The sequence below is a fragment of the Pocillopora damicornis genome, chromosome 1, assembly GCF_964200805.1.
Source record: "Pocillopora damicornis chromosome 1, jaPocDami1.2, whole genome shotgun sequence".
NCBI lineage: Eukaryota > Metazoa > Cnidaria > Anthozoa > Scleractinia > Pocilloporidae > Pocillopora > Pocillopora damicornis.
This window is the reverse complement of record NC_142670.1, coordinates 13476304-13495994: the sequence shown is the minus strand read 5'-3', so window position 1 is coordinate 13495994 and position 19691 is coordinate 13476304. Positions and strand designations below refer to the sequence as shown.

The 19691-nt window shown below is 38.2% G+C and overlaps 2 protein-coding genes across 2 annotated transcripts in view; one reads left to right on the top strand and one right to left on the bottom strand.

Annotated features, from left to right (window-relative positions):
* Positions 1 to 12055, bottom strand: part of LOC149052135 (uncharacterized) — a 268018-nt gene extending 255963 nt beyond the window's left edge. The window contains exons 1-4 of the mRNA XM_089180305.1: positions 11960 to 12055; positions 10931 to 11123; positions 10694 to 10768; positions 9811 to 10182 (exon numbers count right to left, since the gene is read on the bottom strand). Of these exons, the coding sequence (XP_089036431.1) occupies positions 9811 to 10182; positions 10694 to 10768; positions 10931 to 11123; positions 11960 to 12055 (736 nt within the window). The remainder of the gene's footprint in view (positions 1 to 9810; positions 10183 to 10693; positions 10769 to 10930; positions 11124 to 11959) is intronic.
* The window catches only part of LOC149052134 (replication factor C subunit 1-like), a 231202-nt gene that overhangs the window by 194734 nt on the left and 16777 nt on the right, over positions 1 to 19691 (top strand). The gene's annotated exons all lie outside the window — the stretch shown is intronic.

Sequence of the window (19691 nt, the reverse complement as noted above, 5' to 3'; positions counted from 1 at the left end):
TTCGATCGTTTGTCTAAGCACGTCGAATGTACAACAACCATCTGAAGCATAAAAAGAGGAGAGGTCTTTCCCTTTTGACATCTTGTCATAGTGACCTAAGACGACAGCAATTAAGCTCTTGTGTTCCTGCATCCTTAATATGGCTGCCAAAGCTGTTTTGTGGACCACCATGACGCAAAAAACATGACCACCGCGTGAATGTCTCGCTTGTGCTATTTGCTTTATGATTACTTTGCTCTGTATAAATTGCTTCAGGAATCCAATTTATAAGAGATCCTTCTTCAGTTATAAAGTAAGAGTTTAATGCGGACATCTTTAGAGTCTGGTATGTTTTGTTTTAATTAAGAGCGCCAAATAACCACGACCTGACAATTTTTTTCACGGATTGGTTTGGCTGACTTTCACAGGACGTCCCGAAATCGATATAATTTTTTCGCAAATGGAAAGTCAGGATATAACTGAGGTAGTTCTAACATAGCGCACAACTTTAAAAAAAAAAACTGAACACTTTGTTGGACTCAGTTGTACTCATCTCGCAATTCATCAAGCGCACGATACTAATATAGGTTGCTGTCAATACGAATGTGTCATTCCGGGTTATTAATTTTTTTAAAATTATTTGGAATTGTATGGAAAGTAAAAAATATTGAGAAACCTATAATAATGATAATGTCGATGATACAAAGATCCCCAAGTTTTGCTTTAATGATGGATCGATAGGTTAGAAAGGACATGTGTAGAGTTCGGTTTGTTTCGTAATTAGAGCTCAGTAGGAGTAAAAATCGAAATAACTATTTTAAAAATGGAACGTTAATTTCGACGGTGTCATAGCTACCTAAGAAAAAACAGTAATAACTAGTGTCGTACTTACCCAGCATAAAGAATGTTAAAAAGGTTTTGGAAATTTTGACGGATTCATTGCCATTTATCATCCACTTCATCGTAACCAAGATAATCAAAGGTTGCCGTCGAGAGTCGTTACGCTTAAAGTTGATTCACCTCGCTTTAGAGTTGCGGATTTGAGGCATCCTCGTAAAACCCCTTCGTACGATTTAGAGTTTAATGCAAATCATGATCTCTGATCACATGGTCATGGCGTTTGCCTCCATTTTTGTTCTTTCTGTCATAGACGGACCAATGGGCAAAAAGCAGCTTCCACCAGATGTAGAGCATTGTTTCTATTAATACAATCGAAAAAATCCACCACATTATAAAACACTTTTTGTAGTTGAAGTTTTCTAAAGAAGAAGCTCAAAAGTAATTGATGTTAAGAATGGTAGTTTCTTTATGAGCTCTGCTATATGAAAGTTGTAAACAAACTTCTGTTTTATCAACGGGCAGCTAAAGCTAGTATGCCATCTGTTCGTATGCATAAATGGATATGATTCCTTTTTATTCATCTCGCCTATGACATGCTGCACGTTTCATTTGATGGGTCTAATTACTTCGTATACCTTCAACAGTGATGGACTAACTCGCTCGTGTGTTAATTAAGGTGTATTATTATTTTTATACCACAGCAAACTCCGATTCAAAGGATTTCTTCTCGGTTATCTCAGATCATAAGTTCGATGTGAGTTTACATAAAGTTAATCGTTATTTTATCAGAAAACCAACGGAGGTTAACGGCCATAGTTTAATGTTCAGCCTCCAAAATAACTCTCCCCTGCAAAAGCGTCATGCAGACCATCACTTTTGTGTTCAAATGTTTGAATTCCAACATTTTACAAGGAGCGGTGAGGTCAAATGCTCTTTGTGCGAGACGTTCCTGGGTCAGAGTGATGTGCTCTGTGGGCGAGATATTATACTCTACTACTAATCTCTATGCGCTCAAGGAATAATTGATTATTTATTCTGGAATACTCCCTAGTCCTAGTTGCGATGTATTTAGTCAATCGAAGCTTGAAGCGCTTTGACCTATTGCATTTGAGCGATGTAGATAGAAATATACTTGCATATTCCCGGATAATTTTTTTTTTTTTACTTCTTCCGCCTAAATCGTACGCTTCGTCATCCATGTATATTTATAAATGGGTATGACGTAACCCAGACTGTTGTAAATAATCGACTCCTTCTCTGGCTTGTTGAAATTCCTATTCAACACTTCGTCTCCGCTTCTCACTTTAAATTGTATACTCTGTAAAAGTTCTTTAATCGCTGTTGAATGATGTGTACCGAATAGTTTATAATCTCTTGGTTTATGCCATTTCCGGGTAACATTGGCCCAGTTGAATTCCTTATTAATCGATGTATTTTCGATTCAAACCGATACTCCTTATCTTAGGAATAGCGAATAACAAATGGGTAAATGTAACTGATCCACAAAATATCCAGTCATAGGGGGTTTTTCTGTTCTTTCTAAATTAGTTGTTTATTTACTCAAACATTTACGTCTTCATCTACTCATTCATTAAGCATCAACTTTAAATGTCAGCGTCATGTGCTGAGACTATTATTATCATTTAACCGACAGAAAGAACATTATTTATCAACAAACCCAACTAATTTATTAAACAACTTGTAATATTCTTACCAAGCAGCGACTCTTAAAGGAAGTAGAATAATTATCCTTAAATAAACTGATTGAAGCCCACCACAAACTATTTCTTAGCTCAACACCGACACAATCTCACAGTTGTCTCTAAAGTGCCTCCAAATTAACAATCTTCCACAGTAGCTCTCTCTCGGTATAGCTTTCTGAAAAGTCAGTCACTCACGACAACAACAAGCACTACTGCTACACGACTGTCAGGCCTTATGTACAAAGCACTCTCAAAAATTCCGGAAGCTTACAACACAACTATATTGGTAGTGCATTTACATCATAACTACATTACCTAATAAAATGCTCCAGAAAGTTCCTTGGTTTTTCATTTCTGCATGACTGGGCTTCAGTTATTATTATCCATAGTAAAAACTAATGACAGTGTTGGGTGAGAAGTTTGTAAACTTAATAAGTGAAATGTCGAATATGAAATAATCATGCAGTAGGCGCAGAAAGTTAGCGCGAAAGAATAAAAAGATAAATGCATTTAATTAAAGCTGCGTGCGAGAGTGGTTTTCTAAGAAAGAAGAGTCGTGATTTCCTGGCAAAAATTCCGGCCTCGTCTGTTGCAGACTGTGGTCTTAGTCGAAGGACAGTCATCGAGGTACTGAGCGATTAGAAATTTAAATTTATAGATTTATAGGTTTATTTCGATGAATCTTGCCTGCAAATATACCATCGCCTAGAAAATAAACTTATAATCCTAAAGAAGATAGTTTACAATCACAGCTAGTTGAGTGCTTAAACAATAATGATAAAAAAGACCTCTTTTCAGCTGCAGATCGCAAGTCAGATCGATCGTAACCGACTTATTGCTGTTAAATAAGTGATTGTACTAAGTAATTGACTGTCATTTCTGGTTGGCTTGATCCAGTTATTTAAGTTAAGTGCGAATTGGATTCAAATGCAGCACAAGACTGCAATTCAACTGCCCATACATCGCCGACCCCACTTGGATTGACCTGTGAGGTCTTCCTTGTGGACTTGTTCTTTATAGAAAATGTAAAAACAACATTCATCTTTCTTTTGAATCGCTCTCTGATCTGCAGATAGACGAACAACATGAAATATGGTTCTTAACACTAGTACTCGGATATTTATCGAACGCTAAAGACTGATGATATGGAGTTACTAATCGGTTTGATGTTTTTTCTTACCTGAGTGTTTCGCATGCACTGCAGAGCAAAAATCAGGATACCCTGCAGCAGAAACATGATATTAGGATCATTACTTTTTACAATATGCAAACAAACTAGTCAAATATCTATTAAGATTTCCAAGAAAGAAGGAACAGACTTTGAAACTAAACGGGCTTGAGTGCCGCAACCTCAACCATTCATGGGGAAACGATCCTTTCGGAAGTCTTCATTTTACTCTGGTGTCGCTTGCTATAATTAAGAGCAAATTTTTCGACGGCCTCTGCCACCTTAAAGATGGATTTTTTCAGTGTTTTAACTTCTTTCACGCTGGCCTTGTCTTTTGTGAAGTTCTTGATTTTTATGGTGAAATCTTCAAACACAGCTACCGCTTCCTACAATTGCATAAAATATTTCCATGTCATTGACTAGCGATTCGTATATATACTCTATTTATATCAAAGATGCGGAAAAAGTCCAGCAGGAGGCCCCAAATGGTGTTCAGGGTATTCATTGGCCAAAGAACTCTTTTAGGAGAGTGGATTATTTTTTAAGCCTCACCATTCTCACCTCATATGGCTTGAATGATGGTTTATCCTTAAAGGTTATATATTTATAGGTTATTTCACGATTGGTGAGCGCATACGATTTTTACACAACGAGTGAATAAAAATCGTACAAGCGAACTAACCGTCAAATAACTTATTTATTATATACATACTGAGATTCAAAGGCGAACAGAACTCAAAGATAAACATATCTTTATCTTATTTCGAAGGAAAACAACGCACGGTCAAGCCGCCTCACAGTTCTCGTCTCGCCTTTCAAAACAAGAAATTAGTGGAAGAGAGCAACATCGTGTTTGTTCTTTTTCTTGGTGTCACTTCATTTTCCTGTCCGTCTATGAACTCTTCTACTGACGAATCTAGGCTCTGAAAATGGTCAGTCTGATTTGAAGCCATCTTTCCAAAGAAAAATGCGCTTAAGCTCTTAGAATGTGCTATTTGTCAGTCAAGAGGAACGGCGAGTGAGCTACACGGAATTGTTCACCAGTGAAAATAATGATACAGCCATTGAGAGCGTTGATACGTCGTTTTTCATTAGTAAAAAAATCGTAATACCAGTCAGCTAGCTTCTCTAACGCGAAGAGACTATTTTTATCACGATGCCTTTTGGCGCGTAAATCTCGCTATGTATATAATAATTACTTTTTATCGTTTATATATCAAAGTTAAAAAGCCATTAAGTTATGAACATTGGATACCTGAATGGAACTCTTTCTGGTAATATTTATTCCGCGTAATTTTGAAACAAACTCCTTTGCCTCGAATTAAAAAAAAAGGTGTGTCACCGAGAAGATCCTGAAAAGTTACATGCATATAAACGGTAAATGACTATTTAGAAAACATACCAGCTGCGATGGCGATGGCGACAGCGATGGCGACGATGACGGCGATGGAGATATCGACGGCGAGGTTGAGGTCGACGGCGAGAGCGAGGGCGAGAATGAGGGGAGGGGCGATGGCGATGGCGGTGGCGGTGGCGGTGGCGGTGGCGGTGGCGGTGGCGGTGGCGGTGGCGGTGGCGGTGGCGGTGGCGGTGGCGGTGGCGGTGGCGGTGGCGGTGGCGGTGGCGGTGGCGGTGGCGGTGGCGGTGGCGGTGGCGGTGGCGGTGGCGGTGGCGGTGGCGGTGGCGGTGGCGGTGGCGGTGGCGGTGGCGGTGGCGGTGGCGGTGGCGGTGGCGGTGGCGGTGGCGGTGGCGGTGGCGATAAACATAATAAACATGAAGATCATACAAAAAAGATAAAATTACCTTAGAATTACTCTTGAGGGCAAAAATACGACGGAAAGCAGAGTAAAAAAATTGCCGCTATGAACGATCAAAACTCTTAAATCCGCTCGATTGGTTATACAGAGCACTCTCATTGTTTCCTTTGCATTATATTCGTCTTTCGCATACGTCTGGTATGATCGATGCTAAGAAAGGGATGTAAGATGTTTTTCAAAAATACTAGTAAATGAGGTAGTGATGCAATAATACATCCCTTAATCACTGGTTTAACATGTAATACGAGTACACATTTTGCCTAGTTTTTGTCATTTCAACTCGCCCCTACGGGACTCGGAAAATGCCACGCAAGTTGCAAAATATGCGCGCGTATTAATTGTTAAACCACTGAGTATGACGTATTAATTTCTTATTTCATCATGAGCTGTTTGCTACAAATTTACCGACCCTTTTTGGATTTTTTAGGTTTAACTTTGATCATCTCGCTGGAAAAAGCCTTCTAGCATAATTATTTAGTTTTCGTGTAACAAAGGTTTGTTTGTTTGTTTTCTGTTTTTTCTAACCGGCACACTTTCAGGAAAACTTGGGAAAAAGGCGACCCTGATTTTGCAATTAAAAAAAGCCTAATTTCTAATCGTCGAAAGTATCAAAAGCACCGGAATGCTTGGGTGGGGCAGGCAGATTTAAGAAAAGAGTCGAGTTAACAAAAGAAATCACAGCCGTGACTGTCAACGCTTGTAAGTGAACCTCGGAAAACATACGGGAGTTTTCTAGATCTTCGCGCCTGCGATATGGGTGGCCGACGGTCAGTAATAAGGAGAAGGGTAGGGGTAGGGGAAATCGATATTACGCCTGCCGAGGTCATCATTATTTTGCAAAAACCGTTTGCCTACGATCGGAGTTCCTGATTGGTGTAGTGAAGCTTCAGCTGTGAATCATAAGCCAAATGTCATTTGGACATTTAGCTCTTGCGGGAAAATGCGAAAGATGGCAAACTCTGTAAATGATGAAGTTGTTAGTTTCGATTCCGCTTTCAAGGAAGCACTTAAGTGTCTTTCGGAATTTAATATGTCTAGCGCATTAAAAACGGAACAAAAAGAAGCAATTTCTACACTGGTTCTGGAAAGAATCTACTGGCCACGTTGCCAACTGGCTTTGGGAAAAGCCTGATACTTCAGTTATTGGTTTGCATGAGAGAAACCTTCGAGCGTAGTTGTCGTTTGTCAGCTTCGTTAACGTATTGTTTATGATCAAATGGAATTACGGTAGCTACTATCAACTCGTATTTGCGTCAGCAGAGGACATTTTGGATGCTTTTTATCGTTGATGAAAATAGTGGCCACACCGTTTCACCAGAGTGTGCCGATTTGCATCAAACAAATCATGGCATGTAAACCTTCGGGTGCTGTTGTTTGTGCTTCAAAGTATCGTTTACAATCAAATGAAAAAAATCGTCCAATAGCTAGATTACAGGCAGCTATAATCAAGGATTGTCGTTTGGGAAATATAGAGTGCAGTAAATATCAGCTCATGTTTGTGACGCGGAGGAGGTTTTGTCGAAGCCATCTCTTTCCCGGCTGAAAAAAGACTGCCTCGCTGTTTCACGTATCGGCTCTACGTGTGTTTGTTTTAGTCGGTAGACAGTACATCCAGTTGATAATTTAATTCATTTTGATTGGTTACCTGTTCATTATCGGAAATGCAGTGAGGCACAACTAATCAGGGGGTGTTTTGCTTTTCAACATTCTCCTCAGGCAGGGGTCCTCCCACTCTTTCCCCGCCCCTTACCCCCTCCGTTCACTCTAACTCCAAATCAAACATGGCCGATCGGGTAAATGATCGCGAGCTTATAACAGTAGCTCGCCCGAACAATCACGCCTAGTTTGGGGCCCCCTCCCCCCCCTCTCCCCCCTCTCTGTCATCATTTGGTAGCTTTGCTTTTCTGAGAACGGGGAACGGGTCATCTGTTGTACTTGAGACACATTGCACACCATTAAAATGATCAACCTTTCTTGCCATATTGTTGCGTGCAAGGTGGTCCAACGTAGTCTTGGTAAGAGTCCTACGAAGAGTTTTGTCCTTAAGCTGGATCCGCTGAAAAATATCGCAAATGCAATAAAAGGAATTGATCAATTCAAAAAGTAACAAATTGTTTCGTTTGGAGCAGCACTACTATTCAAGTTAAGCACTGCTTTGCGTCTGCACCGATGCATTTTACTTTTGCTCAGAGGATTTGTAGACACTACCTGAATGAGTTCAGAGAAATTAGGTATTTTTTCCTTTTTGTAGTAGACTTATGTGGAATAACATTTTTCAGGTAACTAACTGGAAATGAGTAATGTTGATTTCCTCTCTGTCTAGGGAAAGGTAGTAAGTAAGCGTAGTCTCTTTGGTCTCATCACGCAACGCGCATTCTCCTTAACGAGGAATAGAGTGCGTTGTGTGACGAGACCAAACAACAGCTGCGAAGGAGAAAACAGTAGGCGTGGCACTGATGCCTTTTATTTTTGTTAGGGGTTTTTCAAACAATTGAGACAATAGACCACAAAATACTTGTGTGAGCTTAGATCAACCAGTTTTTTTTCTCTTAGGTTGAAGTAATGCGATATTTTCCGTACTTTAAAAGTTACGCTCTTTTTCTGTTGCAAAACTAATGGCGTTAGGAACACAAAGCGTCCCATCTCAACCCTCCCAGCCAAAAGAATAACTCTTGCATGTTACGCATGCCTATGTTTATATTTTGATAAGCAGAATATCAATTAAATTCCAACTCTTCATTGAACATTTTCTAAACAAGAAAATGTATCTACATCCTCTGAGAGAACTGAGGTAACCCTTACTAACCTCGTTACAGAGTAATGGTTGCCAGGTCAATCGAAATGCCCGCCATATTCGAATTGGATGCAGGATGGTCAGTCTATTGTGTTCACCGCACATTGTGCATTGGATTGAAATTAGCCCCTAAAACTTGCAAAGGTAAGTGTAGACTTGATCCTGACTGTCAAAGGGTTTAAGATAAATTCTGTCGAGAGTATCACGAACTCATGCAAATAATGTTTTTATTACGCTTAAGCGCTTCTGGCGCCTTTTAGTTTACTCAAAACAACATTAACAACAACAACGAAAAAAATCAATTCACCCTTGGAAATCTCACAAATACAAGCGAGCCGGTTTTTCCAACTTGTACCCTCCAAGCTACCAAACACGCCTTGTTTGCCATTACTGTCCAGCTTGAACATGAAAGCCACATTGTGTTCACCGCTTGGCTCCCCTTGTCCCCATTTGCAAATATTCAGCGGTCTTTCACTCACCCAGGTCCAATTCCCAGCCTTTTTTATTAAACCAATACTCCATCTATTGTCATATTTTGTCATATTTCGCCTTTGAATCTCGTCATTGATGAAATTCCATTCTTCTTCAGTTTCCATGGAAACTAGGTCCCCTCCTTGGCTTTGGCACTTGTTCCTGTTCCAGTGCCAGGAGAATCTTTTTACCGAAATTATGTACCAAGAGTTTTTAAAAGTTATATTTGGGCATTCCAAAAAATGATAAAGATGAAAACAACAATAATAATGGTCATAATGATGACAAACAAACTGAAAGGACTCAGAGGACATGGTAACGAGTACTGCAATCTTCTTGGTTCCCAATGCGGTCTGGATGCTCTTATGTCTGCCTACGGGCCGATTACATCCCTAGCTTCGTTGCCATTTTTCATGAGTATATTTCGTTTTGCGGGGTGAGCATTTTTTTAAAGCAAATTATTTCAAAGCAAATCAAGCGGATTGATAACCTATTAATCTTCTCTTTCTCTCTCTCAAAACAATTTGGTTTCCAGGAAAAAAAAGTGGTTTTGAATCGAATTTGGTAGCAAATATGTCATTAAATGGGTCGACACGCAAAAACCTTTTGTAATTAACCTAAAGCTTCATTAGAAGTAAGTTAAAATGTAAGGTATTTGTTTAGAATTGAATTCATTCATAGAAACTTATATCTGACTAAAAATAAAAAATAAAAATACGTCGATTGGTTCTGCTCAAAACAGCATGCATACACTCACTGACCTCAGGGAACGCGCCTTTTAACTTGTGGCAATGGAAAATTCCGTCGGCTAGATTATCCCAACCGCAGCGTGCTCGACAAAAAATGTGAAATGTAAAATTTGGATTGCTGGTTTTCCAGCTGCAGGCGATGCAAAAAAGTTCATTCATCGCTTACACGTACAAGTTAGGTTGGCTGAGCATATTCTGTGGACAATGGTTTTACTTAAAGAAGGAAGAGTAATTGTCATGACGCAAGTGCTAGACTCTAATATACTTTACAGTTAGAATGTGATCTTACCTCCGGGCAACTCGCAAATGTATTTATTTTCATCATACCAAGAAATAGCATTAAAGAGGCCTCCATTCTTGGATATTTCCGCCTTTTTGTAGTTCCCACCTGGTTTACAATTACGCCATTTCGAAATAATCAGTCGTTCTCCACTCAGCCAAGTCCAAACCTTGTCTATCTGATGTAAACCAATGTGCCACGCACTAGTATTCCAAGTACCATGCTTTTGAATCTCATTATTGATAAACTGCCATTCTTCTTCAGTTTCGATGGAGACTAAGTAGCCTCCCTGTCTGGAGCAGACGAACCTGTTGAAAGCCCAATCTCCTCCGCTTTTGGAAAATATGTAAGAGGAGTTTTTGAAACATGTTGCTCGGCACACTATGAGAAGAAATAAATGAAGTAACAAATAAACGAAAAGTGTATACTGATGATAATAATAAGAACACGGCTTTTTTTTAGCTCGTGTTTGTATATTTTTAAAGTGTCGGGAAGCGAATGACAGGACACGCAAAGGGCGTAAAGTTCGAAAATTTAAGCTTGTCACATTGTTCAATTTACAAAACTTGAATGAAACGAGTATTTTAAAATACGTGGGCTCTAGAGAGGATCCTGTTGGTTTCCTTTCAATACAGGTTTTACGAAATGTGTTTTAATACTATAAGTGGCCACTGTAACGAAATGCTTAACCTGAAGTGAGCTATGCCAACAGACATTATTGGAATACATTGGCAGACTCCTCGAACCTCCCTTTTGTTAAAACTAATGTGAGAGGAAAAGACTAACGAGCAATGTTTTTTTTTATCATTCTGTATCTTTGCTCTTCTGTGAATGGGTTATTTGTTGTACTTGGGACATATTTCACACCATTATAGTGATCAACCTCTCTTACCATATTGTTGCGCGCAAGGTGGTCCAACGTAGGCTTGGTAAGAGTCCTGCGAAAAGTTTTGTCCAGGAGCTGAATCTGCAGAAAAAATACCACATATGAAATGCAGAGGAATTAATTATTCCAAAAAGAAAATAAATTGTTCTGTTTTGAGCAGCACAGCTCTTCAAGTACCTTTAGGTTTACTAAAAAATATAATAACAGTAATAAAAAACGAAAAAAGCAAAAAAAAAAACTCACCCTTGGAGATTTCACAAATATAGGCGTACAGGTTTCCCCAACGTGTACGATTACCACTACCAAAAAACACGCCCCGTCCGCCATTACTGTCCAGCTCGTATATGAAAGCCGCGTTGTGTTCACCACTTGGCTCCCCTTTTCCCCATTTGGGAATAGTCAGCGGTCTTCCATTCACCCAGGTCCAATTCCCGGCCTTTTTTGTTAAACCAATACTCTATTTTTTGGAATGGCTTTTTTTAATATTTCTGCTTCCTATCTCGTCCTCGATGATATTCCATTCTTGTTCGGTTTCAATGGAAACTAGGTCCCCTCCCAGGCTTTGGCAGATGTTTCTGTTCAAGCGCCAGGGCAATCCATAAACCGAAATTATATACCAAGAGTTTTTAAAAGTTATATTAGGGCACTCTATATAATGATAAGAGCGAAACCAAATATGCTAATTATCATAATGATGATAAACAAAGTGATAATTATAATAATAAAGTTAACATAGAAAGATTACAATCACAATCACAATAAAATAGAAAACTAAATGATTGCTATTTGATCAGTATCAATTAATACAATACATCTTTCTTCACCACGGTGTCCGCCATCCCTGATCTGAATTAGTTAACTTCACGTCAGCTAAGATTATTTTTGAATTCACGTAACTTTTGTAGTTATGTTTTTGAATATTAATTAGTTCCTCGTTGAGTTGACACCACCCTCTCCCCCGCCCCCTATTCTCCGTCCCCCTTCTGAACAGACTTAAAAAACGTAAAATTAAATGTAAGTGAAACTTCTCATAAATGTACAACTGGAGATATGCCGCTAACCTTACACAGCTGTTACGGGAAAAGTCGTTGTTGGATAAAAGAGCAAAATTTAAAATGTGCGCGACAATCTCCAAAGATTATCTGGGTAACGGTACTTAATGTGGAAATAAACAGAAAGATAAATTAATTAGGCTAAGTTCGTTCCTGTTTTCGTTTTTCATGCTATTAAGAATTTAAAGTCAGTCTTGTAAATAAAATAGGTTCATCAAACCCGTGATGCCTCGTCCTTGACGTAACATTTTCTCAGATTTCCCTGAAATCCTGAGGTCAAGTCTAACCATGACCTGAAGGCTACCCGCAATACCATTATGGGTTATCGCTTACATTTCCGATACGTTTTTTCATGGCAACCTTTCTCGAAAGAACTGTAATTTTTATTTGTTTTTCTTAGAGGGTGCGTTAGTGAATCCTGCAATCTCATTGGTTCTTAATGCGGCCTGGATTTTCTTATCTCTTCCTACGGGCACGGCAACGCTTACGCGAGTCGCCGATCGACTACATCCTTAGCTTCGTTGCTAAAAATTTATAAATATATTTCGTTTTGCCGGCTGAGCAGCATTTTAAAGCAAATCATTTTAATGCAAATCAAGCCCATTGATAATTATTAATCCTCTCTTTCTATCTCTCAAATCAATTTGGTTGCCACCAAAAAAAAACGGTTTTGAAATGTATTTTGGTAGCAAATATGTCGTTAAATGGGTTGACATGCAGCCTTAAAGCCATTTGTAACTAACCTAAACCTTCGCATGAAGTAACTCAGAAAGCTAAAACGTGAGGTATTTGCTCACAATTGAAATCACCAAGAGAACTTTCATTCATATTATATCTGAATGAAAATAGAAGATAAAATGCGTCGACGTGTTACGTTCAAAACAACATGCATACACTCCCTGACCTTAGTGAACACGCTTTGTAGTTTGTAACACGGGAAAATTCCGTTGGTTAGATTATCCCAAACGCAATGTACCCGACAAAAGTTGTGAAAAGGTACAATTTCGATCGCTGTTTTTCCAGCTGCATGCGATGCAAAAAGGATAATTCTAGAGTGATCAAATCAATTTTTTGAAACATTTTTGAAAAACGGAACTTTTCATGGGCATCATGTTCGACTACTTATACGCGCCTAAACGTTCATTCATCGCTCACACTACAAGATAGGTGAGGCGAGCGTATACTGTGAACAATATTTTTACTTTTAAGAAGCAAGAGAAAAATTTCAAGAGAAATTTTCACGACACAAGTGCAAGACTCTAATGTTTTAGCACATAATATACTTTACGGTTAGAATTTGATCTTACCTCCGGGCATCTCGCAAATGTAGGCATTTTCATCATACCAAGAGATACCGTTAAAGAGGCATTAATTCTTTAATATTTCCGCCCTTTTGTGGTTCCCACCTGGCTCAGAATCTTCCCATTTCGAAATATTAAGTTGTTCTCCACTCACCCATCTCCAAACCTCGTTTATCATCCTTAAACCAATGTGCCACGCACCAGTATTCCAAGTATCACGGTTTTGAATCTCATGATTGATAAAATGCCATTCTTTTTCAGTTTCGATGGAGACCAAGTCACCTACCTGTCTCAAGCAGACAAGCTCCGCTTTTGAAAAATATGTAAAACAGGTTGCTTGGCAATCTATGAGAGGAAAATAGATGAAGTAATAAATAAACGAAAAATGTATAAGAATAGTGATAACGATAATGATAGAAACGAGAAATTATTTTTATATCATTAATTTAAAAAAAAACCGATGAGCATCAAAACCCTCTACCTTACTGAGGTAAAAATTAGAATTAGGCTTTGTTTTAAAAGTGGAAATTGGGGAGATCAGGGTAATAGCACCGTTATTCTACGACTTCTTCGTTTTGCTTTCCAACTTACGCTTTTAATCACAAATTGTGACAAATTGGAAAGTTAGTTTTGACGGTTTCATAGCTACAGCAGAACAAACAGGAATAACTAGCGTCATACTTACCCAGCACACAACATATTAAAAGGGCTTTGAAAATTTTGCCGAATTCAGTTCCATTTATCATCCACCTCATCATGCCCAGGATATGCAAGGGTGCTCTAAAGAGCTATCGTTACACTTAAATTTGATTCACCTCGCTTGAGAGTTTTGAATTTGCGGCATCCTCATAAAACGCTTTCGTACGAGTTTGATTTTAATGCAAATCATGATCTGTGATCGCATATTCATGGCGTTAGTCTCCATTTTTATTTTTCTGCCATAGACAGACCAATAGACAAAAAAGCAACTTCCACCGGATGTGGAGTATTGTTTTTCTTAATACAATCAAAAAACCTCACAGCATTAAAACACTTTTTGTAGTTGAAGTTTTGTAGAGAAGCAGCTTAAAAATAATTTATTTTCAGAATGATTATTTCTTTTTGAGCTCTGCTAAATGAAAGTTGTCTCGAACATCAACTGGCAGCTAGAGCTAGTATGCCATTTGTTCGTACGCATAAAATACTGGGAATGATTATTAGTTATTCATTTCGCCTATGACATGCTGTGCGTTTCAGTTGGTGGGTCCAATTACTTCGTATGCCTTTAACTTTGATGGACTAACTCGCTCATGTGTTAATTAACATGTAAGATTATTTTTATACCACGGCAAACTCCGAGTCAAAGGATTTCTTCTCGGTTTTCTTACATCACGAGTTCGATCTGAATTTACATAAAGTTGATCGTAAATTGATCAGAAAACCACCAGGGGCTAACGGCCTTACGGTTTTACTGTTCAGTCTCAAAAACAACTCTTCCCTGCTAAAGCGTCATACAAACCATCACTTTTGTGTCCAAATGTTTGAATTCCAACATTTTAGAAGGAGCGTTGGGATGAAAAGGTCTGAGTGCGAGACGTTCCTGGGTCATGGTGATGTGCTCTGTGGGCCAGACATTCTACTCCTAGTATCTCTCCACGCTCATTGAATAATTGACCATTTATTCTTCAATAAATATATTCCCTAATCTTAGCTGCAATATTTAGTCAGTCGACGCTTGAAGAGTTTTGACATATCGCGTTTTAGCAGTGTAGAGAGTATACAAGTACTTGTATATTGTTTTGTTCTTTCGCCAAAATCGTGCGCTTCGTCATCCATGTTTATTTATAAATGGGTATGATGTAACCTAGACTATTGTAAACTGTTAGGCACATTTACATAATCGACTAATTTTCTTGCTTGTTGAAATTCATCTTCAATGCTACGTCTTTGTTGTAGTGATATTTGAGGACCAGGCCCATGGAAATATTCCACATTTCTATTGCTAGGCTTTTTCCTTTAATTTTTTACTGGTTTATGCCATTTCCAGTTAACATTGCTCCAATTTAATTCCAAATGAACCGATGTATTTTCGATTCAAAACGATAATACATATCATAGGGATGTACCATGGCTACATAACCCAATAAAATGCTCCAGAAAATTCCTTGGCATACATGTCAGCATTCTAAAAATTTCTAGAAACTTATGGTTACAGTTAGTATACATAATCATTGTTAATAGTAATAACAGTGTTTGATGAGTAGTTTGAAACTCAGTAAGTGAAACTTCGAACATGAAACAATCATGAAGTAAGCGCAGCAAGCTAGCACGTACGAATCAAAGGTAAATACATTCAATTAAAGCTGCGTGTTAGGGTGCTTTTAAAAGAAAGAAGAGTCTTGATTTCCTGGCATAAATACCGCCTCGTCTATTGCAGACTGTGGTCTTATTTGAAGGGCAGTTATCAACATACCAGGCCATTAAAATTTATAGAATATATTTATTAGTTTATTTCGATAAATCTTGTCGGCAAATATATCTGATATGCCTAGAAAATAAACTTATAATCATGAAAAAGACAGGTTACAACTACAACTAGCTAAGCGCTTGAACAAAGATGAATATAATGACGTCTTTTTACCTGCAGATCATAAATCAGACTGATCACAACCGACTCATTGCTTTTAACTAAGTGATTGTACTAATTAATTGACTGTTATTTCCGGCTGGTTGGATCTAGTTATTTAAATTAAGTGCGGTTTCGATTCAAATTCAGCACAAGACTGCAATTCAGCTGCCCATACATCCCCAACCTTACTTGGATTGACCTGTGAGCTCTCCCCTCTGGAGTTGTCCTACATAGAAGATGGAAAAACGATGTTCATCTTTCTTTTGAATCCCTCTCTGATCTGCAGATAGACGGGCAACATGAGATATGATTCTTAGCATTCCACCGATATTGATTTAAACCCAAAAATTTGATGATATGAAGTTAGTGTATAGTCAATTTGATGTCTTCTCTTACCTGATTGTTTCGCGTGTAGTGTTGAGCGAAAATCAGGAAACCCTGCAGCATAAACATGATTTTAAGATCATTACTTTCACAATATTCAAATAAATTGGTCATATATCTAGTAAGATTTCTGTTAGTATGAAAAGAAATTTAAGAAGGAGGGGAATTGCATATCCTAGAAATAAAGAAGAAATCTGTCTTCTCTTGCATAGTTAACAGCTTTTTGGTTTTACTGTTTCAAAAAATACCATCTAACCAATGTAATAGTGTCCTACGTAGTTAGAAAACAAAATATATAATCGAGATTGAATGATTTTTGAGACTATCGAACACTGACCTGAGTAGCGTTGAGTATGGTTAAGAGGTAAGCAAAAGCTTTGTGTTTAGGTGAAAAGAGACCAAATAGCCACGTGACACCCAGCTGGGGAATTATTACTACGCATACTTTGATGCCAAGTCTAGGAGTTAAGAAACAAAAAAAAACAAAACAAAGCATTAAATTAATTTCCTTTGACAATGAATTTTCATTATTAGATATTGCAATGCCTCACTGATTAAGGAATGAGTAAGCTAGGCGAATATTGCTTTACAGGAGGACATGGCAATCTTTTCCACTATTTCGTTTTAGTTTTATGTCGTGAATGTTACCGTATTTGCTGAGAATGCTTGTTTTCCGCTGTTGGCTGCAACAAATTGGTCATCTTCTCTATGACTCGTACGAGTATCATGATGTTGAACTGAAGAATACAATAGAAATAAATTAATTATTTAGATATGGTTGTTGAATAGCCAAAGCAGGAGAGGATCCTCGCCAAACTAAACTCGAAGAAGTGAAAGCAAAGGAAATGATACTTGTCCCAAAATATATACAAAAAAAACAAAGTATTAAATGCTACGAATAAAAAGAAGAGCAAGAAGAAACCTTTGAATTTTTTTCTTACTATTTATCTTTTCCAACAGCGATGCCTAGTGAAATGGCCTCCATGATCACTGGAAGACCTACCCATAGTAGTTCAGTGTTTGCTGATGTAGCAAAGAAACAAAGTAACGTTGGGATAAGAAGGCATTAAAGTTGAAACTAGACACTGTGAGCAGGGTAACCGGGATACCTGGATGGTTCTGGATCCTTGGAATCAAGTGTAGTGATATAACGGGTGTCGGACTAGTATACTGAAATAGTGAGCTCAAGTCTGGCCAAGGGCATACACCTATTTCAAAACATAGACATGCTATGCATGCAAGAGTTATTTTTTTGTAGGGTGGGTGGATTACTTGAAACATTGTAAGTTGTCTACATTCTTACAAAAGGAAAGAAGAGTATTAACGCGGAAAAGAACGAAAATGTCGAATTACCTCACACACAGGTATTTTGTGGTAGATTAAGTGTGTTGTGCGAATAAATGTAACCAAAAATAAACTGTATTGGTGCCACGAATACCTGTTAGTACAAAATGCAGACAGCAGACCGGATACAAAATACAGACTGCAGACCGCAGAGTGGTACAAAATGCAGACTGAGAATTTGAAGAGTTTTTACGTCTGGTATATAATAACATGTTAGCTTACAGCTTACCGAGCGTCACGCAATCACTTCTCCGCGATCAGCCTTCACGATTATTTGCACTATTGTGGAAACTTCCTGGCCCATTTCTTGATGACAATCGATCGAAATACAATTTCAAGCCTTCAATGTAGTCTTCTTACTTTGCGCGCGAGTTGGTTGATGTGATGTCTGCACAGATTTTACCAACGTAATAAAAGTAGATGACGTGAATAACAGTGATGGTAAAGCGAGCTTAAAACGGCAGAAATCGCCAGAAACTACAACGGATACACAGGTTATGAGTAAGTTTTATTGATTTTACGTGAAAAATGTTCATATTTCGAAATATTTATCGTTGTAAATCGACCATATTACGTTGCCTATACTATTCCTTTTAACGTGTTCAAATTTTCAACGGTTTCTCTCGTAACTTAACACTGAGTCACACTACGCGTGACGCGTTCATGAATTAATCGTTGGCTTTTTCTCGAGGCGTGAGCTTGGGCCGCCTGTGACAAGACAATTGCGTAAACAATACTTAACATAACAACATTATACACAAAAACACAGGATTTTGGATCATGTATTTATTAAAAAATGATATCCATACAACTACAATGAAAACAAACGTAAGATTCACCTTTCTGATCATGAAATTAATACCATTTGCACTGTTATCGTAGCTACGTTCCCTGGAATCAAGTGAATCCAACATGGTGCCTTTCTTCACAAGCAGTTTGCACCATTAGAGTTTCTTCTTCAGTCTCACGGTAGTAGTGTTGTTCAATAGATTGCATAGAGTATATGCAGTTTCAAGACTCAATCCGGTCCAAAATTACCGCCCAGTAACATCTTTTAGTGTCGATTGGCCGCGAACAATGCGACTTGTGTATGTGTCTGTAAGTATTTTGAGCGTTTGCGCCATAATGCTCTGGGGGATCGTAATCCAAACACGTTGAAATACAAAACGACCGATAAAAGAGTTTTATAAGCAAAAATCTCGTGGTTCGCCATGTGACCCTGCCCTGTCCGTGCATGACAGCGTCAATCATCATCAAGATGACACGCGTGATCAGCCTGTGAACACCTTGGATAATAATTAGTTGTCATGGTGTTGAGGGCCCAATGACCACTAGGTACTATTGCGCAATTTTTCCAATTTGTGGCGGAGGAAAAAAAAAAAGACGACAAAAAACAAAGGCATTTTCTGACTGGGCTACCACAGGTATCCCAGTAATGATCAGGCTATTAAATTTGACAAGGGTGGATGATGTCATGTGTTTTAAAAATATATCATTTTTGTTTCTGGTTCAAAAGAAAAGGTTGGAAGTGAATGTAGGTGAAAAGTGAAATTTACTGTCTATTGTAAATATTGGAAAATCAAGGCAATACTGTCTTAATGAAACCATTAATGATTCCTCTTTATCAAATGAGACAAACGAGAACGAGTTTTGAGTGATATAACTAAGCCCAGACTGCCACTGTCATTTTGGATTTCCGCCTGGGTAGATTTTGGTCACGTGCTAGGCAACGTATAATCAAGAACAAGATAGAATTTCATTTCAGGCCTTTTTATCAATTTTGTGATGTATAACTTTCGCATTTTAGTACGTAATATTTATTTTGAATCTTCAAATATTATTGAAACTTAAAAGAAAATTGTTCTTTAAAAATTCACTTAAAATCGGTAGCCAAGATTATTTGTTTTTCGTGTTAACATGTAGTTTCGTTAATCGCCGGCACCTTTTCTTGCTTCACACAGAAAAAACACACCATACGAAATGTAACGATCGATTTTGTCCCCAATCTCACGCCATTACAGAAAAAGCTTTTGAACACTTGCAAACTCCGAGCGCTTCGGAGTAAGTGAGATTTTTAATGAACCTTCGGATCGTTTTCAAGTTCAAGGACTGTATATTACAATTTTATGAAAAACGAAGGTTGTTCTCTTATTTCAGTGTGAATCATCGCACGCCTGCCAGTCGCTGACGCCGCTTGTTGAAACTAAAACGAAAAAAAGAAACTCTTTTAAGATTATCATCGGCTTCTTTTTCACCCCACCACTCTTCTTAGCAACAAAGGTCACCATTTCGTTTGTTTATTACTCGCCAACAAC